Source organism: Varroa destructor, unplaced genomic scaffold, assembly GCF_002443255.2.
Source record: "Varroa destructor unplaced genomic scaffold, Vdes_3.0 BEIS01000001.1, whole genome shotgun sequence".
NCBI classification, from domain to species: Eukaryota; Metazoa; Arthropoda; class Arachnida; order Mesostigmata; family Varroidae; genus Varroa; species Varroa destructor.
Window position 1 is genome coordinate 12441006 of NW_019211454.1, and position 25800 is coordinate 12466805.

The 25800-nt window shown below is 38.1% G+C and overlaps 3 protein-coding genes across 5 annotated transcripts in view; 1 reads left to right on the plus strand and 2 right to left on the minus strand.

Moving 5' to 3' along the window:
- On the minus strand, positions 1–9610 carry LOC111255398 (proclotting enzyme-like). 2 transcript variants are annotated; one of them, XM_086978271.1, is made up of 10 exons: positions 9475–9610; positions 7757–7864; positions 6728–6876; positions 5373–6457; positions 3802–3944; positions 3381–3584; positions 2519–2631; positions 1820–2094; positions 1426–1574; positions 1–1188 (listed from the first exon to the last, which is right to left on the minus strand). In XM_086978271.1, the coding sequence occupies exons 4-10, from the start codon at positions 5584–5586 to the stop codon at positions 1033–1035; spliced, it is 1254 nt and encodes a 417-aa protein (XP_086834397.1). In that variant the 5' UTR covers positions 5587–6457; positions 6728–6876; positions 7757–7864; positions 9475–9610; the 3' UTR covers positions 1–1032. The 2 variants fall into 2 exon arrangements, with proteins under 2 accessions (XP_086834397.1, XP_086834396.1); XM_086978270.1 differs by having other exon boundaries at positions 7750–7864.
- Positions 9399–21780, minus strand: LOC147758264 (uncharacterized). The gene is made up of 7 exons (XM_086977165.1): positions 21597–21780; positions 11891–12117; positions 11678–11767; positions 11194–11276; positions 10729–10828; positions 10114–10248; positions 9399–9628 (listed from the first exon to the last, which is right to left on the minus strand). Exons 1-6 carry the CDS (start codon positions 21778–21780, stop codon positions 10135–10137), a joined length of 798 nt encoding a protein of 265 aa, XP_086833291.1. The 3' UTR covers positions 9399–9628; positions 10114–10134.
- eRF3 (eukaryotic translation release factor 3) overlaps positions 20619–25800 on the plus strand; it is a 12365-nt gene continuing 7183 nt past the window's right edge. Inside the window, exons 1-2 of one of the 2 annotated variants that reach the window (XR_002672084.2) lie at positions 20619–22131; positions 25274–25703. Coding sequence is in view for 1 of the 2 variants with exons in the window: in XM_022798086.2 (XP_022653821.1) it covers positions 21973–22131; positions 25274–25703 (589 nt within the window). In the remaining variant the exon portion in view is untranslated. The remainder of the gene's footprint in view (positions 22132–25273; positions 25704–25800) is intronic. The other variant, XM_022798086.2, reaches the window with a different exon arrangement.

Here is a 25800-nt window from a genome sequence, read left to right on the forward strand (position 1 = left end):
TATAATTTATGGATTTATGTAATAACGTTACCATTTAGTTTTGATCTGTGTGGGAATCAGTCCATCCCGCAGCAACAGTTTGTCTCAAGTGTAATTAATCAAGATTACTATCAGAAAGTGGTTTATTATAACGGTATACTTTAGACGATAGTTGCGCCCGTCAGTTCGATCCTTTCAGCCATCTTGCTTCCATGACAGTAGTTCCTTTTTATCAAAAGTTTCTTGATTCATCGAGGTAGTAACGTGATCACAGATGCAAAGTCAACACGTTGTAGGAAATAGGTGTTGACATAATCACGCTAAGATTGTTGAATATCATGTTCAACACATATATATATATGCTTTCGAAACAGATACTTCTTTGTTTCGTGATAGGTGAGGTGCAGGAAGGACTAAATCGACGGCAAAACTTGAAAAAGATTGACAAGCGTTTCAAAATCACCATATAGTGATGCGTGTACACTTATCACGAGGTTTATACCTAAATAGACTACTTCTAGATTTGCGATGCCCAATGAATAGCATTTCTATAACAATAAGAGGGACACGCATTTGAACGTTAGGGTAGCAAAAAACTAAGAGCTGCACACTGCAGGTATCTTTAGCTTGCCTTAAATTCACTCAAATCAAGCTTTCTTTATCCTCATATTTATTATTAAATAGTTTTTTTCGCATTATGGTATATATATATATATATATATATATATATATATATATATATATATATTTTTTTTTTTTTTTTAAAAAAATATATTTTTATATTTTTTTTTTAATTATAATTTTGTAAAAAAATAAAATTTAAAATAATTATAATAACAAAACATATTGCATTCATAGACCAACTAATGTGTACATTGAAGCTGACTCTTTATCAGTTGCGGCACTATGTATTTAATTGTATCAGAACTTTCTTCTTTGTGGCCTCAGTCCTCGAGTCGGTGGAGGTCTGGAGGCCTTAATAAGACATAATAACGTAATGTACTCTGATCGTCTTAGGAGAAACAAGTTTATCTGGTGTACGAGGTTTTTTCATTAAAAGTTGTGGTTAAGCCATTCGAGCTGTTTAGTGACCCTGGTGTAGGCACCAGGATATCCAGGCGTGGCGCATTTCTTACCAAACGACACAATTCCCATAAGGTAATAACGGCCATCATCGCCCCACATTATTAGTGGCCCGCCCGAATCACCCTGCGAAAACACGACAGCGGAAGGGGTTAACTTAAAACAATACTTTAGCGTATTCATAACTTTCAAAGATTTAGCTAGCATCATTTGGTAGACAGATTTTCAATGCTCGTATCTTTTCACTATCGTGCGTAGGCCGCTTATTCGATTAATTCCAAGTCAATTGCCAACATATTTCAATGCTTACTTACTAAAAAGAAGTCCTATAACAGCCTACAGATTGAAAAAGGTTAACCTCACCTGACAGGAATCTGTTTTTCCTTCTCCGTCTCCTGCACACAGATAGTCATCGGTAATGTTGAGCTCGTTTTTGAATGCTTTAGCACAGGCTTCCATCGACCAGACAGGAATATCGGTCTCCTTCAAGACTGAGTTACTTTTTCCTGATTCTATTTATACATTTAGAAAAAAGAAAAAGGTTCATAAAAAGCTTAGCGAAATATAGTTATGGCACAACTGCCCACTTACAGCATCGTATTTTCTGTCTATTGCACAAAGGACCAAAGAAGTAGTCAGTGCAAAAGCCGTCAAAGCTGCCCTAGTATCCCCTCACATTACGTAAGAGTAACTAAATATTATTATAAAAGCGGATGAAGATGTTCATTATAAGTCATAGACATTATTTGCTACTCACGGTACTTAGTGTAACCCCAACCAGCCACGATAGCTCTTGCGTTAGTGAGATTTTGTTCGAAACCAGTGTAGGGCAGGCAAACGGGTCCAATTGTCTTAGTGAATAACACATCCTGTACTAGAAAGCTCAGCGAAATATCATTCAAGTAAGTTTTCTGCACGTAACCAGGATGGGTCCTATAGCCAAGAATGTTTAGCTCGAGTGTACCCGTAACTTCGTCGCTTCGATCTATATCGTAGTCACCTATCCTCATTCGAAAAATGTTGTAAGGTAGACTAAAACGACAGAAAGTGAAACCGATCAATTTTTCAACCGAGCATTTGGATCTACGCTTTCTGCATACGAAGCACCTACTACCAGTACTATGATAAGGCTCTAATTAACTACTTATTAATTTTATTATTATTATTATTAACTTATGGCAGAAAAACGGCGCTGCGCTAGAATCTAAGACTGCCACAGCGAAATAATATTAAAGATCAGCTAATATGTAAAGAAAGCCGTGAAGCGAAGCAACATGGAAAATTATATTTGAGTAATCCTTCGTACAATTAAAGATTCAAAAATATTTTTGATACAAAGCGATGAGGACAACAATCAACATGCTCAGTTTCCGCCATGAAAATTATTGTAACTTCCATGTCAAAAAGTGCATTAGTATAATTTGTATGTCTGTACAGTTTTATAATGACAACATACGGATGCTTCCCATCGAAGAAACAATGCGCGGCCGACACAACGTGCCTCTGAGAAACGAGGGTGGCACCGCAAATGTGAATCTTCTGGTTATTAAATTCGACGAAGACAGCGATCTGGAATTTTCCAGACAAAAGTCACACATACAAAATGCATCTTTGTTCCATATTTCGAGAATAGTTATAAACTATGGAGCTGGGTTGGTAAGAGTCGTTCAATTTACGGATTATATTATTCTTTTGTGATCAATTGAAGTTAAATAAATAACAGTGTTACGATTCTTTATTTCTTCATTTTGAAAGAACCGTATTTGACAGCCCGTGGTTTTTATGGAGTATCTAAATACGACAAAAATTATCGGAGAAATTATCGAGAAATACATCATATTGTGATAGAGGGATCAAATAATGTTTTTAATGGCTTAATTAAACTCGGGTATACGGACTTTGCTGTGCCACGAGCCCCGCTTTTTCTGTTTCTGATCAACTGATTTCAGCTGACCTACTGCGGGGCTCGTCATTTTGTCTAATAATTTAAAAATATAATTTCTGTTTCCTGGCCTAAAATGTAAAACTAATTAACGAGTCCATTGCAATTATAACCCTTGACGCTTCGATTATATCTCATTATTGTAAACAGTGTAAAAAAGCCGACAACGCATAAGGTAGCAAGGTACGTTTTACGTATAATGTTCAAGTGAACAGATGTCTCAATAAGGCATTTCTTAAATTGATTGAGGGCCGTTAATTTCTTTGTAAATATATTGCAGCCAATTATTATCCATTTATGTGGTAATTACCTTTAAAACAAATGCGTGTCACGCCAAAATTTATGATTAGATCAAAGCCAATGTAAACATACTTACAATCCATGGGTATGAACCAGGAACAGCTTCACGTCCACCAACGATACGGTTCGTTTGGAGAGCACCAACACCGCAGTTCTGTGGAAGGAACTGTGGTCTCGGAGGCCGCTGAAGGCCATTAGGTTTAGACTCTGGTCCCGGCTGCGGCCGAGGTAAAGGACCTGATTTTTGCAGTCCGGCGCAACATAGCAGTGGCGTTGATCCCTGCAATTCGTTTAGTTATCAACGTAGCAATTTATGGGTTCCAAGTTCGTGCCGTTGTTGACTCACTGTTTAGAACACATACGAACGGTATTAGTTTCTGACTAAAGAGTTGTGTCAGTGTCGAAAATTTCCATAAAAACGATATCCGATGATAAGTAAAAGTTTCTCCCATATATACTCAATCGAATATTACAAAACATGAAAGCATTGTCCGTACATGAAAGCCGCAAATATATTTTCTCAGATCATTTAACCCAACGCGACGAAGTTGGCGACAGAACTTGATCTCAACGCACAGCCCGTCGAGAGCCTCTGGAGATACACAGGTATCTGGGTCCTCCTTTGGAAATTGCACAGGACCTGAAAATGGATAGTAAGAATTTTAATATATAATAAATCGATCTTTTGTCAGCCATATTCAATTCGGTGCGCCGTTCTAATGATTTTCCAGAGGTGCTCATTATGAAGCAGGCAACAAAATATGTCAAGGTATCAAACGATTTGAACTTCGTTTCATTTATTGTCTAGTTTCAAAAGTATAGCAACGGATCTACAGTCACTTAACGATTCTCATCACCAAAGACCTGTGCAAGGTTTCAAATTCAAAATTTTCAAAAATAAATCGTTGAGCTGCTCGGCTAACATTAAGTCCACTTTTATTTCTGCATTTATGAGCTTTTAAACCCCTTAAATAGAAATATGACGCAAATCCACTGCTTATTCATATCGAAACATACATCTTTGCTTTTTATTGCCGGACTGTGGAAGCACAGTGATCGCAACGACCTAAATCAATATTGAATAATTTGGTACACTATACATGTCATTGTAAAATCTTGTTCCCAAGAATCAAGTTCGAAGAATTGTTGAGTTCGGTGGGACGAAAACACTGCAATAAACTAAACATATTGTAATAATATACTTCTTTCCAATATACTTCCAAAACACTTCTTGCGGTAAATAAACAACAGTTATTAGTCATCTATAAAAGCATGCGAAAATAATCACTTTAGATATTAGATTCTGTGCACTATCGATCTGCTCTTTTCAAAGGAGCAAGGTCGATGAATGGTTAATACTATTTAATTTTAGCGTTGCCAATTATAAAAATTATTACTATCATATTTCTTCATAATATTATCACCAGCTCTTGGAATTCTACAGATATTACATATCTCTTTCTTTGACGAAGTTGTGAACATATTATTTCTTGAAAAATAGTTTGGTAATAGTCACAAGTGGTTATACTGGAAATGGCATACTTTAGCTGGAAAGAGTATATATTCACGAAAAAAAGTGGTCCTTACTTACATGTTAGTATGCAACTAGAACAGGATTTTTTTAGTGCTTAGTTCTGAATTAGAGAAAATGCATGAGGTCAAAATACAATGGAATCGATAATGAAAAGTGACTAACTAGGAATTAGTCTACATTCTCATAAGCGTCACCATAATCTGTGCGTAACCGCCTGCTAAGATTATGAATGTAGGTCATTATACGTTTTCTTCGTTTCTTCTCTTTTTTGTTTTGGCAATATTCTCTGTTTAGGTTGTAGACAAGGAGATACTACGGATCTCGTTCATAATACGTAACTGTGTGGCAAGCTCATTTTTGGAGCATAACTCATTCCAAGAAATCGTTAGACACTCACTAGAAATTACGTCACTTAAGTAGGGGGTTCTGCTTATTCTATCACAAGCTAACCTGCTCTTGGCACTGGATTTGTCTAGTCGATATACAATCTATACAACAATAGGAATATCTGTTGTTTGTACTAATTCTTCCTACCTGTCAAGGCAAACCGTTCCTCGAGTTCGTCACTTGTGTTATTAGGGTTTCCACTTGGCTCCGCGTTTTCGGCATTATTGTTGTCCTGACTGGTAGCCGTCTCAGACGCGCGAGCTTTTTGTGAAAACGTTGCTGTCACCAATAATAATAATAAGGCAGTTTTCCAAAGAACATTGCGTTTGAATCTTAAATTTGTACCCGGAGTGGTCCGCATACTCCTTCTTTTTATGTTCACTGTTCTTTTCGTATGTCTTCTCTTCAATTGTGCTAGTGTAGATGCACGCCTTTGTATTGCTTAGTTTTCCGTAGAGGTTTTCTTGAGCGTATATTGCGACCAAAAAAAAGTACCATTGCGACGACAAGTTGTACCAGTGGCGAAATGGCCTGTTAAACTCCTTTATTGTGCTTCTGTATGGCAGCATAGTCTGAGAGAAGGATTTATTTTGTGACAAGTATCCTTCAGTGTTGCGGCATCTGGTGACGTTACCCAGCCCTCGCAAGGAAAGGCCGCCACGTTTGCCTCTCCCAGAATGCGAGAAGTTGATGATGCCGACACCCTTTGCAGTGGAGAAAATCGCGACCGTGGAACGAAAATAAGTCCCTATGACAACGACGTGGTGCAGTGCTCAACCGAAATCTCGACAATGACTGCAGACAATACTATTAGGCTACTTACAGCTAACAGTTGGCAGCCTTTCTCATAAATAAGTAGAGCACTATTAATTTTAATAGAGGAAAGAAGAAAAATACCTTCGCAGTTTCTGGATTTCGTTCTCGAGGTAAAGAAATGAGCATCTCTATAGTACAACATCGTCACCTTTGTTTACGAGCTTTCTTGGTCAGGAAAAAGAATTTCTGCCATTAAGCCGTGACCTGGTACAAGCCAATAGGGAAAACATGATACAAATGCGTACTGTCTCTTTCGCATTCAGACAGGCGTATGACATAATGCAGATAGATTTATAGGCGTAGTTCTCGTTGAAGAGTTCTTTACAGTTGTTAAAGCCAAAGAGATTTGTTGTGAGGGGATGCTTACTAGACGCGCGCTGTGTGACGCTAGACCTTTCTAGTGTCGACTTTTTTCTCTGGTAAAATGACAACAGTAACAAGCCAGAATATGCAAATAATTGGCTAAGGAAGCTCGATGCTGAGTGGATACGAAAATCTATTGCATTTATGCTAAATTTTGTGCACTCTTACACTTTACAGCATATAACTATAGCAAAACGACATGAATTATATAATACACAACACATCGTAAATACTTTGATTGTCTGCAATAGCAAAACTGACCTAACAAGAGCTACTTATAAAATGAACAGATCGTAATATTTAAATAAGTTTGAATTACTTACCCTTTATATACTATTAGTTACTTCAGGAAACGTATTGGCTCCTGCCTTTCCCCATCATTTATATGAGGTAACAGGCTAAGTAGATAACGGTTTATTCTAGCCCAAAACGTTCGTTTGCAACCGCAGTTGTACGACATACAGCAGGACGTCTGCACAAGCCAACTCACAGATTTGCATTACATGCAGAATGTGGAGAGGCAAAAGACATGCCATTTAGGTAGAAAGCAAACGGATTGAAAGAGAACAAGTAAATGCAAACATATTTTAGAAGGGTCATCTTGATAGGTTATAGACAGAAACGTCAAGGGCCTTAGTTGTCGCTACTGCCTGCTTAGCCCTCAATAGAAGTAGGATTTATTAAAAGGAAATTAAAGTGCATCGGTATCTGAATTATTTTGCCGCCTCGTTAAATAGAAAATACTTCCTTAACGAACGATAGCCGGCGTAAGAATAATTCAGAACGCGTTTGTAATAGATTAAAGTGTATTACCACCGCGTCGTTACTGTGCCAGAATATCACTATGCGCACAGTTATATTAACCTGAAAAAACACCATGTAATTTCATTTAGCTTACATCTGTTAAAGTATATCGCTCTGCAAACAAACAATTTTCGAACTTTTCGCGTTCGCGTGTGTTTGATCGAATTAATAGTTACGGTGATCACTGAAAAAACCGTCATTTACAAACTACTCTAAAGATGCTCGAAGATGCTAACACCGTTCGGAATTTTAATGTATGACGCAAATTGCAAATGTCTGATTTTCCGAAATACAACAAACGGGGTCGTAACACTTTGTGCGTCTTTGTAATTGAATGCAATGGTTCTTATTTAATCCTACATTTTTGTTAATGTTGTCTGTCGCTATGGGAAGTGACAGACATCACCTTTATAAATAATGAGTTTCTTAAGAGTAAGTACGGTAGTACTGTTTCGGCGTGGGCTCGTAAATAAATCTTTTAATTTTGTTAGTACCTAAATCACTACTAAGAAGCGGCTGGTTAAGCCGAGTGAGTACTTACTTCTTACCATAAGTTTTTCAATAAAAGCCCCGGTACCTGCCGTATCAGAACGAGTTCTCGTGGTTCCAACTATGCTCAAGTGACTGCCAAGGCAGGTATAACATTACAGATAAAGCTACAACAGAACCAACGCAACATAAATGACTGTAATTAAAAGCACGATACTAACAACCGTAAGCAAATTAGCGCATAGGCACACAGAACCAGTAATAACACACGTGCCAATTAATTAGAGTCACTTACCGGTAAACTGGCGACCTCGTAATCCGCTAAAAATCTTTATGAATCTACCCTCAGTATATGGAGTCGTTCTTAGTGGTCTCTACTGTTTTTAGCTAAAATGACTATACATGTACACTACAGTGGACTCTACAAGATTACCTCATAGTACAAAGGCTGCTGGTTTGGCGTCAACGGCTTTCTTGACGCTTCTAATGCTGTTTATGTAAATATCGTATATGAGGTAACGCAGCAGTATTACCCAGCTTAGCTTGTGATTAAAAAACGGGGCTAGGTGCCGCGGCCTTAAGTCTAGTCCTCGACACCTCAATACTCTACATCATTCTCATACATAAAGGAAATTTGTATAATGTTTACAGATAACAAGGGAGACCTCTGTGCCCTGCACATGTACGCACAGCGTGCAGGTTAAAAGGAAAAAGCCACAGCACAAATGTGAATTCTCTTTATGAGCACCGCTGATGAGATGAATATGGTCGAATCTGCGCGACTCTTTTAAAATAGAGCGATCCTTTGCTTTTCCATTCACTAAACTTTCCCCCGTAGGCTACCGTTAAGAATAGCCTGCAATGTACTCCTGTTATTAAGACAAAACATTCTTTCGAATGAACAAAAATAGACCGAACAACTATGTTCGTTAGTTTTATGCAAATAAATGGTAGCTAATAATATAACAAACATCCATTATAATGCCCTGTGAGACAGTACTAGAAACAACAACCTTAGTTGACTCAGTCGCCAATTTAGGTATGACAATTCGTGCATGCCGTCATATAATATTTATGCTAGAAGCTGATGCGACCAAAATTTCGCTCTTTGTATTGCTATGCAAAATGTTAGACCGTTGTTTTTACGGCCTTCAATCTTTAGTATACTGGAAAACTGTACAGTATAAAGCCGTGGTCACTAACAGTTACGTTTCACCGCCGTAGATTTGTGTTTTCTAAAATGGTACGGTGGCAAATTGGACGTCAATAAATTCAGCAGTCCGGTCTTGAGGACATGTGTTTCTAAAAAATCGAAATCTTCCAGTTTAAGTGGCACAGGTATTTAAATTAGTTGTTAACTAAAATGTGTACGAGAGATTCCAAAAAGAGCTCACCTAGCATGACCTAGCAGATGGGTATTCTTTAACAATTTACGAAGTAGTTTGGAACAAAAAATATGCAGATAAGAATTAGATAAGAACCTAGAAAATTATATAGAAAATACATACATTTAATGGCTTAACATTCAAGGACACACTAGTCAATAGTTATTACCAACCGGGATTACATCTAATCAATGTGGTCCTGCTAAACACCAGTCAAATGTGCCATAATTAATCTATTCAACATATTCCTCCATAAGCGTTATTTATAAGATGATCCCTGCTTTACCGAGATATATAAACACAAACAAACTGTATCTGTGTTAATAGGCTTTCTCCAAAAGAAAGAGGTTAATAATATTTTATTGTGAAACAAAGTTTGTTTTCATGCTTACTGGCAGGCTGGGTACAGAGGAGGTAGAGCCTGTAGCCATCATCTTTACGGAGGTTAAATCAATTTCTAAGCTCAACCAATTCGAATACTTGTACTGCTGATACTGCATAAGCGGAATTAGATTATACAAGCTGCAGTGCATATGATGTCGAAGCCTGCATAGGAAAGAAAAAATTCAAAAATTATTAAAGCATAATACGAATCTAGTCTCTTCAACAGAATACAATAATTTATTTAATTAACAAGCTTTTTGGATAGAACTTGTGTAAATCAGGGCATGATGACCTGACATCCAAATCTTGCCGTCGTTGTGATTATAATGATAACAAATATTTCTTTCTTTTTGTCCTCCCTGAAGAAAAGATAATATTTATACTTCCTACAGTATTTACATTTCAGTGCGATTTGCGTCAATACGTCAGGCAGATGCAGAACAAATGACTGTATATGACAAACACATTTGCTAGTTAAATTTCCAGTCAATCTCAAATTTACTGCGATTAGATATTCTTTCTATCACAATGTTGTTTTCACAAAACTAGTGCAACTAGAGCCTTAGTTGTAGTTTAAAGGCCTGTATAAGTCAACACTCGGTCAGCTAAATAAAGCCGACTTCGAAATAACATTTCCACGTGTTCACCTTTAGAGAACGTCTTTCTGCTCATACGCCTAGAAGGACACACCGGCCTTCGTGCACCCGACGAATATGCTTGTTCATATCTGCACGTATAGCACATCGGTAGCCACAATACTCGCACGTGATGCAACGTTGATCCTAAGCGAAGAAAAAAAAAGAGAGAATAGCTAGGTTATTTTCAGTTCGCTGGTAATCGGAATACCCATCAAGCCTAAATCTTCGTTGAAAAATTAGTTTAGGTGAGAATTACTGTATAAAATGGCTCTTTAAAATCAAATCGTATATTAATCTCCAATAAAATAAGAGTGAGTCAATGAAGTTCAGTTGAAGGTTCACCTGTAGCTGCTTGAAGCGTAACACTAAATTTACAAGTATACATTAGTGTGTATATATAAAATTATTTAAAATTTTACTCGAATGTGTTGTCTTATTTGCAGAGCAAATATACTGTAGTACAAAATATGAATCGTAAATTTTACTCTGACAAAATTGTATTAAAAAAAAATTTTACTCTTTCATATATGCTATGGCTTTAACCATTACTATAAATACGAATCAACTGGCTAAATACGGTGAAGTAAAGCATAAAACATCTAAGACTGATCTGTTAGGACACACCTTATGGTGACGCCTTCTGAGATGATTATATAGGGTTCCTTTTTGCGCACAACGAAAATCGCAGAGAGAGCACGCGAATGGCTTTTCTGATGTGTGAGTCCTGTAGGAACAAACGTGGGTTATGCTAGTGAGCTTAAACATAGACTCAAGTTGTATATGATCCATATGCGAATAAGCTAAAGCTGACTAGACATAGCAGCGAAAATAGTTGCTCAACAGAAATTTTAAACCTCTGTTCACATTAGAGTTATTTCACACACCTCGAACAGTCCAGACGGCTGTTAGCTTGGATCTTTCTATACAAAAATTATATAGAACCTTAGATGATAATCTCATGTTTAAATTACAATTCTAAAAAAGTGACCACAATACATAAGGTAGAAACGTAGGTAAAATGTAGAAAAAGGCTAATATCGAGTAGGCTTAAATAATTACAGTATCTGTTATTCGGCATGTACTGCTCACCGGATGTGGTTGAGAAGATGGTCACTTCTAGAAGTTCGATAATCGCACGATTGGCAAACCAGGCGTTTTTCTTCATTGTGAGCCTACACCGAATGAAATGACATTATAATTTACATGATATAATTCCAACCGATGTATCTCCCAGACAAGTTACGTATAGTTCAGACTGTAGTATATCTCTCTAGTTTGTCTAGATTCATACCTGGGCACAAACCCATGCTGGGAGCCGCCATCTGATGGAATGCCTGACGGCGATACTGGACATGAGCTCGAAACATAGATACTTCGCTATATTGAGATTGTTATACAGTTTTACCAAAGAAATATATGCAAGTCGCAAATGAAATGATCATCAATTAAATTTTAACACTCTAATGGCAAGGAACACCGTCTTTCCGTGTCGTATAATATGTTGGTGATACCAATATCAATAGGTGCTAGTCATTTCAAAGGATAAAAATACTCTGCATTTATGTACTACTACCTTAACATGCCTCTGGAGGTAATATCTGTTGTCGGTACTGTAGATGCAATGAGGACACTTTAGCTCCTGTGCACTTTCCGCTGATGATGCCTGTAACAGATATTCGATATTCTAATCAGTATACATTCGAGTCCAACCGTTATTCTCAGCAGATCCTATTTTTACAGAAATAAGCCTCGTTTAGCTTTTACACGAACGGTACAGTATCCTCACCACATTCATTCCGCTTAATGCTTCGTGTTCTCCACGATCATCATCCAAAAATTCACTAGGTGTTTCAATATCGTCATCATCCTCCCAAGGTATTACGACGGGTGATGAGACTGATTCCAGCTCAGCGAGAAGCGGACTTAGCGCGACCACATCTGAATCGTCTGCAGCCACTGATGTAGCTGTCGTCCAAGAAAGAGTTCCAGTAGCCCCTCGGTTTCCTCCTGTCCCTAATACGAAGGCCAGCCAAACGCCAACAATAGATACAGGTTACATTTAAATCGTACCGTTTTTCATACATACATACAAAATTTAGCACATTTTTTATCCCATTGTCTTTTTAAGGGAAATGTATCCCTTGCTTCATTGTTGAGACACTTTGTCTCTGATGTCATCGATCTCGGCAATAATAATTAGGTTTGTAAATCTCACTCGAAAAGCATTCAAACTTAAGATGACTGGGTTGAAGTAATGATTCTATTACTGTTTCTACAAGCCTCTACCCAACAGTACGGTAAATAATAGGCACGAGCAAGTTCTATCCATTATTTTTAATTTTTTTAATATAATTTTATGGCATTTAATTTTACATGAAATATCATAAAATTTTATGAGAAGGTGCGAGCATTCGATAAATTCTTGACTGAATCATAAATCATCCCTCTGTTTTTTATGGATTTGAGAGCTGTTTGTTGCGAAATCGATTCTTAAAAAGCAAGGCAAAATTAAATAATCGATTTTATGCTAGTAACAATCGTACTTGGAGAATTCCACTGTATTGTTATATGGAAATTATTTCATTTTACTGGAAACGAACAAAAGGCACCAGTTATTGAAAAGTATTATAATTTGACCTGATAATATAACAATAATATATAATGACATAAGCATCTTATCTTAAAACATACCGTATTGTTCGCTTTTGCTTAGTTTTTTAATATACCCAAACACACTCCTATACACTTTGAATTATATTAGCATAATGAATGTACTCTACAAAGTATATCTTGTTTTTGTAACTAAAATATTGGATAGTAAAATCAGTAAAAGCTAAGCTTATAATCAGATCTTCCCAAAGTTTCTTATTACGATAACAGCTGTAAAATATCTCATGAATAACGATGTGCCTTTAACAAAATTGTCACATGTAAAGTATCGTCTTTATTTAATGTTGTTAGAGTCTTGTTGAAGCTGGAATTATCAGTCACTTTTCATGTATCCTGTGTTAAAGGAGAGCTCTGTAAGAAAAGAATATTATATTAATATAATACCAGACAGATTAGAGTAATCATGTGATTAGGTTACTTCTAGTTACCGCTACATAGGGAAAGGCGACACTCTGCATAATATTTTCAGAAAAATGCACTTCTCCACTCATGTTTATTGATTGCCTCTTGAAAATCTTTTTTAAGTCTATTTGGATGGTTAGTACGCATAGGACATTTCGAATCGTATTACGCAAAAGATATGGATCCATTTGGTATATTCGAAAGCTTCCTGTTTGAACGCACACCAATAACCCTTTTTCTCTTTCGCGTATCTAAACTGTCACAATTACACATTGCATAGCGTTTTTATAAGTGGATAAATTTTTAACCTATTTATTGCGTCAGAGTGTCATGGTGAAAAAAACTAGATTTTGCTTAAAATTCTGTACTACTGGTCCAGCTTTGGAAATGCTCTTAGCGGATGCCTCCTTTTATTTATTTATCTATTGTGAGAATTGTTTGTCGTCTGCCTCGGTTTTTAAAACGAATTTGGCGGCAAGCGTTACGAGTAGTTACATAGAAATAAAAATGTCTATTTATAGCCGTAGAAAAGCGGTTGCGATACTGTCAATCGAGCATGGAGTATGAATGTTTCATCAAATCCGCATACAAAACTATATAGGATCAACGACGATCATAGCGCATACTAACGCGCACGCGTATTTACATATTTACGTGGAATTGGAAACAGTTTGCTAATGAGTTGCCAAAAACTGTACGGACTCTTATATAGTTGCTTTCCCTGGCCCGCATGGAATTAGGCAAAAACCTAATGCCTATGATGAAACATAAGCACAGGCTTGGAGAACAAAAAAATTCTCGGAGAAGTCGTCTAATCTTCACCTGCCTTTGGTCGATTTATCGTTAATTTTTCGGAAGTAATGTTTAAGCTAGTGTATATTAGACCTGCATGAAAATATCAATACAAAAAGGTGAGACTCATAAGATCTACCAGAATTGTATAAAGCAAAAGTGTATGAAGAAGCTCGACTAACAAAGATCTGAATAATGAGAACAACGGGCTCCTTAAAAAAATTATGAACTTCTTTACAATATATTTGTATGCAGTAATTCTCATATATATATATATATATACTAACAGTTGAGCTGAAGTAGTACAACTAACAAACAGTACAAATGACTATCCTTTCTTGGCGCTACATTATGTCAAGATAAAAAAAGGTGCAGTGAAATGTTATTCAAAATTTGTAGTAAAACCAAAATATAGTATCAAATTTAAAATAATTAGCTTTCTTTTTTACTACCGAACGCTAAACATTTTTTAGGTTATCTAGATGTTGTATCGTTTCCACTTTCATTGGATTCAGACAATTTTGCCAAGCACACAACGACTTTTTAGCTTATGCAGTTTTTTGGATTTCTAAGGCCCATTAGTTTGTTAACCTCAGACTCAAAGGAATGGGCCTAAGGGTGATCCGCCAAAAATACTATAGTACGCAGATTAGGTTATATGTACGAACTGTAGTTCTCAATCAAGCCTTCAAACGGCATATCCAAGGGACTGACCATGAATATTCACTTGCCATAAAAAGGTCGATAAGGATGGACAGCGATATACACAATTAAGTTGTGTATATCGCTGACCCACTGACTGGGTCAAAACTCCAACGAAGCGAGTAGTTAATATTATAAATATATTGTACTAACGCGTTGTAATAAACAAAGAAATACTCATTTTGGAAAAATTAGAGCGTAAGAGAGCTTTTGAAAACTTTGTCGCTAAAGGACTGCTAAATTTATATCGCCTTTGGACATAAGGTTAGCCCATAGATACACTTCAGTTTTGCACGTGATTTCGCTTTAAAGATAGTGTAAGATTAAAATCAAGCACACATAGATATAGTATTATCGACAGAGTAGTACTGATTACCGGCAAACGCGCAGCGGCATTGCTCGACAATTCAATATGTTTTGAAATTGAACATTTTGCGCATCGCAGATCCTCGAATTTCGTATGCGAACAAATCAGCCGGTGGCAATAGATGTGAGAAAAGGTAGACAGTATAAAGCAATAACCTATCGTTATAGGTTGTGGTACAAGGTTAGCTTTATACGCAAATATAATATATATAGGATACTGTTTTTGATGCTATAGAATGTGCGCCATTTACACGACATAAGTTTTGTCGACTTTCTATTTGTAGCAGCTTGTCACTCGTTGTAAAATAAAAAAAAAAATAAATAAATAAAAAACAAGACGATGCCCCAACAATCAAGTATCCCATAACAGCTACAGTTACTCACATGACGTTTCCATTATTTTATAATTAGGCAAGGAGACCGAGGCGAGTAGCCCACAAAGTCCACAGACCATTGCTTTATGACAAAATAATAAATTATTGGCTTACCTCTTATGTTTACAATAATCGCTTATCTTCTACACGTCACTATGATGCTGTAAATAGAAGAAGACAAATTTTTAGTCTAAGCTGGTAAAGGGTCTTTATCGTTTGCTTTATTCAGGCTAAAAAAATAAGAGTTTCAACTTCGTATGAAATATAGTATGTATAACTTAGCAAAACGATAAAGTGGTTTCCTAAGAAGTTATTTAGTATTTTACTAAAAAAAAAAACATTCAATGAATCCATATCTGGGTAACTTATCGACTTGAATGTGACTGAATGAGAACATCAAACATACCAAGCTCGCTCAAAAACTCTAGCTTGTAAACCGGTATGAAAGGGTATCAACCTTTGAGTGGGAAATTATTCAGAAAAGTTGCCGCAAGCCAACGCTATCTTCTTTGGGAAATTCTGAAGCGTTACCAGCTATAGACTCAGATTGTTATTTTTCAAGCTTTATCAATATATTTATCGCTAGATACTGAATTGTGAAAGTGATTGCGTGCTTGAAATATAATTAATTCTACCAAATCTGTTTACCTTGAACTATATGAAACATCACATGAATCTCCGTACTATGCAAGCATTTCTTTTTTCAAGCAGTTTTTGGTGTGAGTGACTCTAGGCAGATTTGTTTATACGTTGAATAAGCGAATTTATTAATAATTGAATCGAACCAAGAAAAGTATTTTTCACCTCCTATCGTACCTATTTGACACTATTTAATCGCATCATTTTATATGGGCCACATAGATGTTACATATCACCATAAATCTATTTCGCGATAAATCGCCATAAAGGAATACGCTGTATAGAATTAGACCCATTATAGTGTAAATTCCCAGTCTTGACATACAGATACGACTTTATAGTTCTATACAAATACTAAGATAGTAAGATTTTTTTATATTTTGACCCCCTTTTTTTTTGGATCGACAGCGTTAACAATTCAGAAAACAGCTAGTTGAGTTTCTATTCTTTAATAAATATCTTTCGCCTTTTGCGAAGGTAACCTGTATAGTTCCGATATAGTTGACGTACTGCTTGAGAAGGTCATCTGAAGCGCTTCTTCTTCTAAGATTTTTCATCAACAACGTCGGACGATGAGGCAATCCTACCTATTGTCTTCGAGGCACCTATCATTGGTACCTGCAGAAAGAGCACTCATATGCTACACTATTACAATAGTAACTATCTGTTGTAATAGAAAAAAAAAAAAGACATACTATTAAAGAAACGAGCGATGATCACTAAAACTTCTAAGCCTAAAAAGTCGCCTGTAAATCGGCTTGAAATTTGTACATCAATGTCGAAGCTTGGCAGAGTCGAATAATAAAAGAGAAGTAGTTCCTACAACTTTATTCTATGCACAAAATGTATATATTTCATTATCGTCTACCATGCAAATAACCTTTTAGTCCAACTGTCTTATTTGAATGAAATCTGATGACGAATTCATCTAAATAATATTTCCATTTGTGAGCAAACCATGTACACAAAGGCACAGTCGGCACATACTTTCAGAGCTAACATAGAGCTCATTAGAGCGGAATACTACACCGACTAACCATCGCCCTATTATTAAGAACTTAGGTCTTCAGGCTCGCCTGGGTACAGCTGGAACAACGTAATATTTCAACATAGTATCATAACCTTCAAACTGTTACTTATTCTACTCTAAGCGTGCCAGTATTACCATTGAACATGTACTATATGGCAAGCCTGATTAACTAAATAAAACATATTCTAGTATTAACATAAGAGAACAAATTTAATTAATAAAGAATTTCATTATTTTAAAACACGTAATATTTGTTCGGCATGCAGTTAGCTTCAACAACTAACACTTCCTATATTTAGATTTAGAAATAGACACCTTCGGTCGATCAAACTATTGCGCTGGAAGGTTCAATATCTTTGCCACATATTACAGACGCATATGGTTAGTGCTTACGGAATAGAGTCTTACATTTTTTTTTTCATAGATTACATCACTGTTCGCTGTTCTCCCTAATGACAAATCTGAGACAAACTCACCTCAGGTATCAACGGTACCTTTTGATTTCGTAAAAATCGAATCCATGCCGTCGTGTGCAATGGATCCTATTGATTTATTAAGTGAATTTTCGTTTTACTGGAATACAAAATATGTAATTAATGCCACTCGCCAGAAACGGAGACCAACGTGAGCACGCAGCTTTGCCTCCGTGGTTTTGCTATACGGTCTCGCACATTATTTCTTACATAAACATAGAACACCATATTTGGTCACTCGGCGGAAGATGTGCATACGTCAGGTGCATAAGATATCAAGACGCTGTTCATCTGGAAAGAGTTACGCATTTACATTATCGTATAGCAGAGTTCGAGCGTAATGAAGTCAATCAGAAGAACAATGTCATTGCACTAAGATTAGGTCAACTTTCTTATCGTGTTATTGACCCTGCTCAACACGTGACGAAATTGCTATTATTAATTAGCACTTCTAACGTAAGCAGGTAGCTCTGAAAGGACAGTGCTCATACGTGTGTTTTCCTGTACCTATGAAGTTTGCTCCACTCACTATCTGCCTTCTAACTGAAGCACCTATTTTTCCATAGCTGCAAAAAACACACAAAATAAAGCGAGGCTAGCGAGTCATTTATTTAATCATTCGTGCTTAATCATTTACATTTCCGGATGGTTGGGCTATTTTTTGATGTGTTCTTTTTATTCAAATGTATTGTGCCACTCGCGAAAAGTTTACGTCAATATGGGGGCACGACGGGCTCCAACTAACGGACCATCTCGATTCGCTATCAAAGCTTCCGTTTCTAAGTTTGCCGAGATATTGCAGTTAATTCGGAAGGTGGTAGTTTTTTTTACCGTTTTTGCTCCAAACCACCTTTGCTTCTATTCGTATGAGCATATTAACTATTGGCCAGTATTTTCCTTCCGTTTGTCAGAACTCACTCTTACTTTGAAATATTATATTATAGAGTACTAGCTTTCAATGTGCATCTAATAGGCACTTTATTCCTATTAGACGTGCACGCTGAATCCTCGTATAGAAGTACTTCAGTAAAATTTTGCGAATTTGTCTTTCACGCTTCTCCTAATAAATGTTTTCCCACTTTGTGCATTGATATTTAATGAGAATCCCCCAGAAATTCAAGCGCTGTATATACTCTTACACTAACGGGAATCGTTAATTAATTATTGTCATTATCAGCTAACCTTGTCTCCAGTTATTGAGTTAAGATTATTTAATTTAACCCCAATTAGTGTTAACATATATTTTATCTCTATGGAACGTCTTCAAGTCGTATGTTCATTTCGCAATCTTACTTTAAATTTACATTGTTCATTGAATTATAATAATCTTCTCTCGAGAGATGAGATTTGTTTTGAAAGTGACGCTATACAACTTGTACTCCGCTTTGGTACCCCACAGCTTTTTACTGCTAAACCTCCTGCGAAGAGATTAACGGTTAGTAGTCTGGACGGATGTTGGTCCAGTAGATTGGCATTGAGATAGCTCTCTGATTAGGAAAAAAGCAACGTAGTCTAACGAAGATTTCGAGTTTTATATCCGGTACTACCGTTGAACATTGTTAATGAAGTGTATCGGTGTTTTATTTTGAACCTTTGGACAACACGATCTGGCTAGCTCATAGGCAGCTCTTACATTACATACATACTTAGAGTGCTAGGACCTAAATTTTTAATGAACTAAATTTGTACATATAACTTTATATACATGCAGTGTGAGGTATTTAGTTTACTGACAGGTTACTTGTCGTAACAAGCGTTTATACGTTAACTCACGATTGTTCGTGTTAGGAAAAAGTGTGTTCTTTTTAGGGCGCGAAAGTAAACCTCTCATGGCGCGAAAAATCCGAAAAGTATCTCTATGAGGTAAAGCGAAACATTTTCAATAGATTTGAAACGCTCGGAAAACTATCTGAGTAACCGGAACGACCATTTTCAATACAGAAATTTAAAGAGAAACATATCAATTATCAGTCGTTCAGATAAGCTCAAACACTTGGTCTTTCTGAGACTTCTTGTGCCTTTTGTACTTCTTGGTTATTTTAAACACGTGCATTCTTGGAAATTCAAAGTCATCCATCTAGTCAGAATTCTCATAATATTTGAAAAACATAGCATGAATCAAATGAGGTATTTCAACATAATCAAGAAATCCTGAGAGTGATTTGGCGGTTGCCTCTATCTATTTCTCTTACTTTTGGACTTTGTTGTCAGTTGGTATGTTAAGACGTTCAGGGCAATTGTTGTCTTCGACTCCTTCAAGGCTCCGTTGAAAACACTTGTACCATTAGTAGACGCTTGTTTCATTTACAGAGGAACCGCTAAAGGTAACCTTTGACATTTCCAATGAGGTGTTACTCTTAATTTTATTCTTATGATAATGCAAATTCCTTATAAATAAAAATTGCCAAATACAAACATTACGAGTCACACTAGTTTCTTGAAAATCCACAATCAAGTAGAAATCTAAAATCAATGACAACGTAAAGATATGATTGGGGCATGTGTACGAACGCAATGACAACTGCATTGACACAGTCGTAAGGTTCTCGCATATTTCCTTTTTTTTACAAAACTTCGTAAATACCTCAACAATATTAGTCCACCTTTTCTCATTATAAAACCGAACTCCCTGTCCTAGAAGTTTTCCTACACTTAAACGAGCGCGCCCGTCTATTTTCGCCAAGTTTGCTCAATCCATGCACGTTTATTTAAACATCTTGCCCTGTGGCCTCATAACTGTATTGTGTTGTCGGTAAGCCGTCCTATTTTATTGTGTCTTTCTATCAGTACATCATCTGTCGACAGTGTCCTTTATAAGACGACGCTGCCTAATGAAGGACAACGTTGACCCCTATATGCATATATATTATATTGGTACGGTTTCTCGTCGGCAATAGCGCGGGTTCCGGTTTCGTTTCAAAGTATCGCCCTGGCCCGCCCTCCGTCAATTGGTGGATTCAGCGAGACACTGCCCACAACCATCTGCCTTTCTGCCAATATGTTGTGTTGTTTTGTATTCTGCTAGTGGCCTGCGGCGGAATCGGCCCGTTCGCCTATTCTCTCCGTCGCATGTTTCGTTTTATCTTGAGTTCACTGTCCGGAAGTGGCAGCTTACACACGAGGTGGTGAGTAGACAATATTGGTTTGACTGTTACTGCAAGCAGCCGCAGATGCGGCGGACAGAGGCAAACAAAAAGCGGCAGCAGAGCAGACCGAGTCGAGCCTTCGCGACCAAACAAGTAGCAGCGGGGTTAGCCGCCGCGGTTGTCGTCGTCTAGTCACTGTGTCCGTAGCGGTGCTGACGGCGTGTGCGTGAGTTAGAGCAAAGGACGGCCATCTTTCTATGTCAGCAGCAGCGGCGGTGGTAGTAACGATAACTGCTGCAGTGTGGCAGCAGGAACGATCGTCCAGAGGCAGCAGCTGCAAGGATTTGGCAGAAACGAAACCGAGCGTAGGAACAGCGACAGCCAGCACTAATACACAGCGATTGTGATCATCGGCTCTATGTATTGTACACCGTTCGTAACGTGTCGTTCGTATGTGCTCGCTTGAGACGAAACACGATTCGACGACGAGTGCTGTTACGATCGGTGATCAACAACTGCGACAAACATACGCTGGTGGCTGGTCAGCGGCTAGGCAAGCTACGTGAGACTCGGCTACTAGCTACAGTTACACCAACGGCAGTGCTTGTTTGGCTGATTGGTTACATGTGACCGCAGTGACAATAGTTGTTGTTTATTATCTCGTGATCATTGCTGGCATCGTCCCTGCCGCCGCCGCCGCCGCCGTGTCGTCGTTAGCAACGTAGCCGACGTTAAGGCCGATTTTCTACAAAATCTCGTCTTTTTTGTTCGTTTGTTATTATTAGTATATCATCTCAATCTTTTGCTAGGTTATCTTGTCGTTGTTGCGTCCTTCCATCTTTCGAGAGCCGGCAGCCTGGAACGCTATAGAACACGAACAGCAGTTGGGCGAGGAGAGGTGCCAAACAAAGGTTAATTTCCTCACTCTTGACCAAATTCTACTTTTTCCTGCCCCTACTTTTTTGTGTCGCGGTGTGGTAGACACGATTGAGTTCTTCCCCTCCCAACCTCTTCCCACAGTTCTGTCCCTGCTCCCCAGCATTCAACGTAACTGCAGCGAAGCAACGTGATAACATCTGCAGTTGTAGGAAGAGAAGTTTCTGATCACCATCTTCCGTGTTGCTGCTGCTGCCGCCGATCATTGCTCGTCATTTTGTTATCTTATCGTTAGTAATTCTATTATTAGACCAACCGAAGCTCAGCGTCTCAGGCACGACATTCCGTACAGCCTGTAAGACGACGTCGAACGGCCAATACCCGCTTTCTCCCCAGAAGTCTCGGCAGCAGCGGCCTGGAGCATTGCCGACGGCGACAACATCATCTCGACCACCGCGATGGAACAGCCCGGCGCCGAGACAACCTGGGACGACGACAAACTGAGCGGGCAGTTCACTAAGTTGAATGTCGACGCCCCAGTGTTTGTGCCCTCATTCATGCCGGCCGCAGGTGGCGGCGGAGGTACCCAGACCCAGCCTGCATCAACCCTTGTTCAGGTCAGTAGAAATTGGTGAAACTGTAAACAACAGAAAATAAGTGAACCTATGGACAGTTGAGGCAGATCATCAATGTCCTCTGATACGCTGCCTTTCTAGTACAGAGTAGTGGTAAAGGTATGGTTGGAAATTCATCTTCTTTTTCCGGAATCGGTGCTTGCTGGATCAATGGCAGGTTAAATTGCTTTTGAATATTTGGAGCCATCATGTCGCATATTCAACAAATACAACTCATTGATTGCCATAGCTGGCAAGAGTCAGGCCGGGCGTAGTCTGCAACCGCTAAAAGGAACAAACCCACAAACAAGATCCTGTGGGCATTGTGCTGTGTCGTAGGGTATCTACTCACCGGCCTTTTGCTATGGTTGGTTTATCACCGCCAGCGCCTTGGGTCTGTTATCTCGTGGCCGGTGTGGTACATAGCTGCAATAGAAGAAATGGTGACCTAAAAAGGGAGTGTTCACGATAGAGCATAGCTAACTGGAGGAGCTGTTTTAGAAACGGTGGCTCTATGATGATATATATATATATATACATATAGACACTACTCTAGAATGCCGCAAAATGTTGTTAGATTTTTGGTACATAATCGGATTGCTAAATCAATAATACATCTAATATCTGATACCAGCGATTTCATGATTTATGAACAACCCTTTCTGACTGCGATATTGCTACTTGTTTCTACTCATGATATGGTAATATAATTTGCTTCGTTTCGTTCAAATGTTTCGCCAAATCGTAGTGATTGCGTAACTTCGATGAAACTATGCCAGTGTTTACCGGTGCGTCAACAAAAATGCATGGTGGTTAGTGCACCATATGGCTTTTGGCCTTTGGCCGCTATAGATTTGACGTGCGTTTTCACTTCAAATTTTTATCATTTTGCCAGTAATAGTCGTGATGATAACCGCGTTTTTACCTTTTGTATGTTCACAATTCTTACTAAACGGGGTAAAGTCTTAGCGGATTACCATATTCAATACAAAAATAATGAGAAACGATATTATATCTTTCTGAACAAAATCTTTATTTGTAAAATTCTGTTATTAAATAGAACTAATGTAAGTAATATTAATCTTTACTATTATGAACATTATTTTAATTAACTGATAATGTTTAATCTGGTAAAGTCTAATATGTAATAGTACGTGTTTACAGTGAATTTAAGAGCTACCTTCCAGTACGTCTCATTTGCATTAACATCTTTATGGGAAAAACCTGGAAAAAATCGTCAGCTTTTTTTAAGGCCGTTTCGCATGTCTGTTTTTTTTTTAGTTTCTATAGCTTACGAGCCATTTCAATTTTGATCAAACATCATTACTACAATTTTAGCATAGCGGGTCCTATTTTCCTTCCGGAAATTGTTTGTCCGTCAAATCGCCATATACGCACATGGATATTGCGTTGCACTCGTGAACAAGAAGGCACCTTAGAGATCAGCCGACGAGACACGTCCGTGTCGAATCGCAACTTTTGTGAACGTGGTATTGATGGCGCTGAGGCTATTGTTGTTGGAAAAACCGACGTTGGCTATTAATAAAAAAAGAAGGAAAGGGTTCTTTTAAAACAGGAAAAGCTGATTTGTCCCTCGAGGACGTGAGGAGGGTAATAGAACCTAGACGAGTTGGTGCGGTAGTGAGAGATCACTGGCTGCGACCGTACAGTCAGAGCTGGAACATTCTGATCCATTGGTGGTGGGGAATGATTGGGACGTTAGGAGGGGTTTCCTGCTCCGTGTATGACGACTGGAGGGCGAGTTGGGGGTTGTGGTGGTGCCCAACCACTTTTAGAGGAGTTGGCAAGGGACTCGAAAGATCACGAAGGTTTTTTCTCATGTTTTTTTTTCGCGTGGTAGATGACCGTTTAGTTGTCGATCTTTATCGATTCGCATATGTGCGTGACAAAGTGACAGTGTGACTCCATTTGATGGTTTTTGTTTTACGATTTGTCAAGCAATCAGTCGTAGTGCTGGCACGTGTATAATAGAATACAACGCAGCAGCCCTCCTAACATGTGGCAGTTTGTATGCCCAATCTGCCAGGGGTAATTTTTTCCCTTTGAACCAAATGTCCATTGTTGACCGCTCATCGGTGTGCACAAGCCGTCAAGACGCGGGCAAATCGTGTACCTAAATTTTTTACGGCCTGATATTAGCTTGCTAGCTGAGTGACACTGTGCACGCTACTAGTAACTTGTAACCGTAATTCGATGTGCACATCTTCAACAAAAGTTAGAACTAATTGAAATTTAGTACAATTTGTGGCACATACTGTTTCTGTTGGAGAAATGCCGTGCGATTTAATCAGATACTTGCGACTACTGTAATAGCGATTATATGAACATGGAATCAAATTAAGTTCAGCTTGAATGCACAACTACCCGAAAAAATTTGATCCAAAGAGCGAGTGGTACCAAAGAAAGGTAATCGGAAACGAATGAGCGCTAACAAACAGTTATATGAGTTTATTTTGTCTGATACATTTTTATATATATCAAACTAACCTATATGTACGTCTTACATAATTAGTTTATTGAGCGTGGGGCACACTTCTAAGCATGGAAATACTTTTTTGATGTTTGGCGATACGGAAATTAGACCAACAGTTGAGATTACAATTTGTGGCATTAGACTTAAAGGTACAAAAACCTATATATAAACCAGTGGTGCTATATGTGTAGCCTTTATTTATTGCCTATAACAAAAAGTAGAGATGCCAAGTAATATTAGTACCCTAGTCGGTCCGATTTCTAAAAAATATTGTTATTGGCTCTATCATTCGCATGTGACTCAAACCTATTCCACAACCTTGTCCATACATTGCTTGTGGGAATACAGCCCCTAATAGCTATACAGATATATGTCAGTTAGATAGGCGAACAATAAAGGATAAATATATTTTCCCTTATCTCATATTCATACTCACGAACTCACTTATCCTCATATTAGCTTCAGATTGTGCAGATATTATTTGTTATCTTACATTTATCTCTACGAGCGTTTGTGCATTATTATAGAACAAATGAATTTTAATCACTAGTTTCATGTTTAAATGCCATCTTAGAAGATTCATTAGGTTGATTATGTTTTTCTTCTTTATTCTGATTTCATTGCGCGATTCCTTTTACTTCTAATCATCAGTCTGTAATCAACGTCACTGGCGATAAAGACTCGCCAGTGTCTGAGACGAACAACAATGCTGAGGAGCCACCTGCGGATTGGGAATGCGTGACCGCCGATACGGAAAGCACGCCGTCCCCATCACGTTCAGCAGGGTCGTTACAAGGCGCTAGCCCTGAGGAGGGTGGTACTCCCGATGAGGAAGAAGTTCCAAAGGTCAAGAAGGAGAAGAAGAAAATAGAGGAGGGCCCCCGAAAAGAGCATCTAAACATCGTATTCATCGGGCACGTAGATGCTGGCAAGAGTACGCTTGGTGGCCAACTACTTTTCCTCACAGGCATGGTTGACAAACGAACTCTGGAAAAATATGAACGCGAAGCTAAGGAGAAAAATCGTGAGAGTTGGTACCTGTCTTGGGCTCTGGACACAAACCAAGAGGAGCGTGACAAAGGTAAGAACGAATATCTGCTTATGAAAGCATTGTACGAGGAAGACCCGTCTGCAACGTGTTTTATTATTAATCTATCAACTTGATTACAGTGTGATGC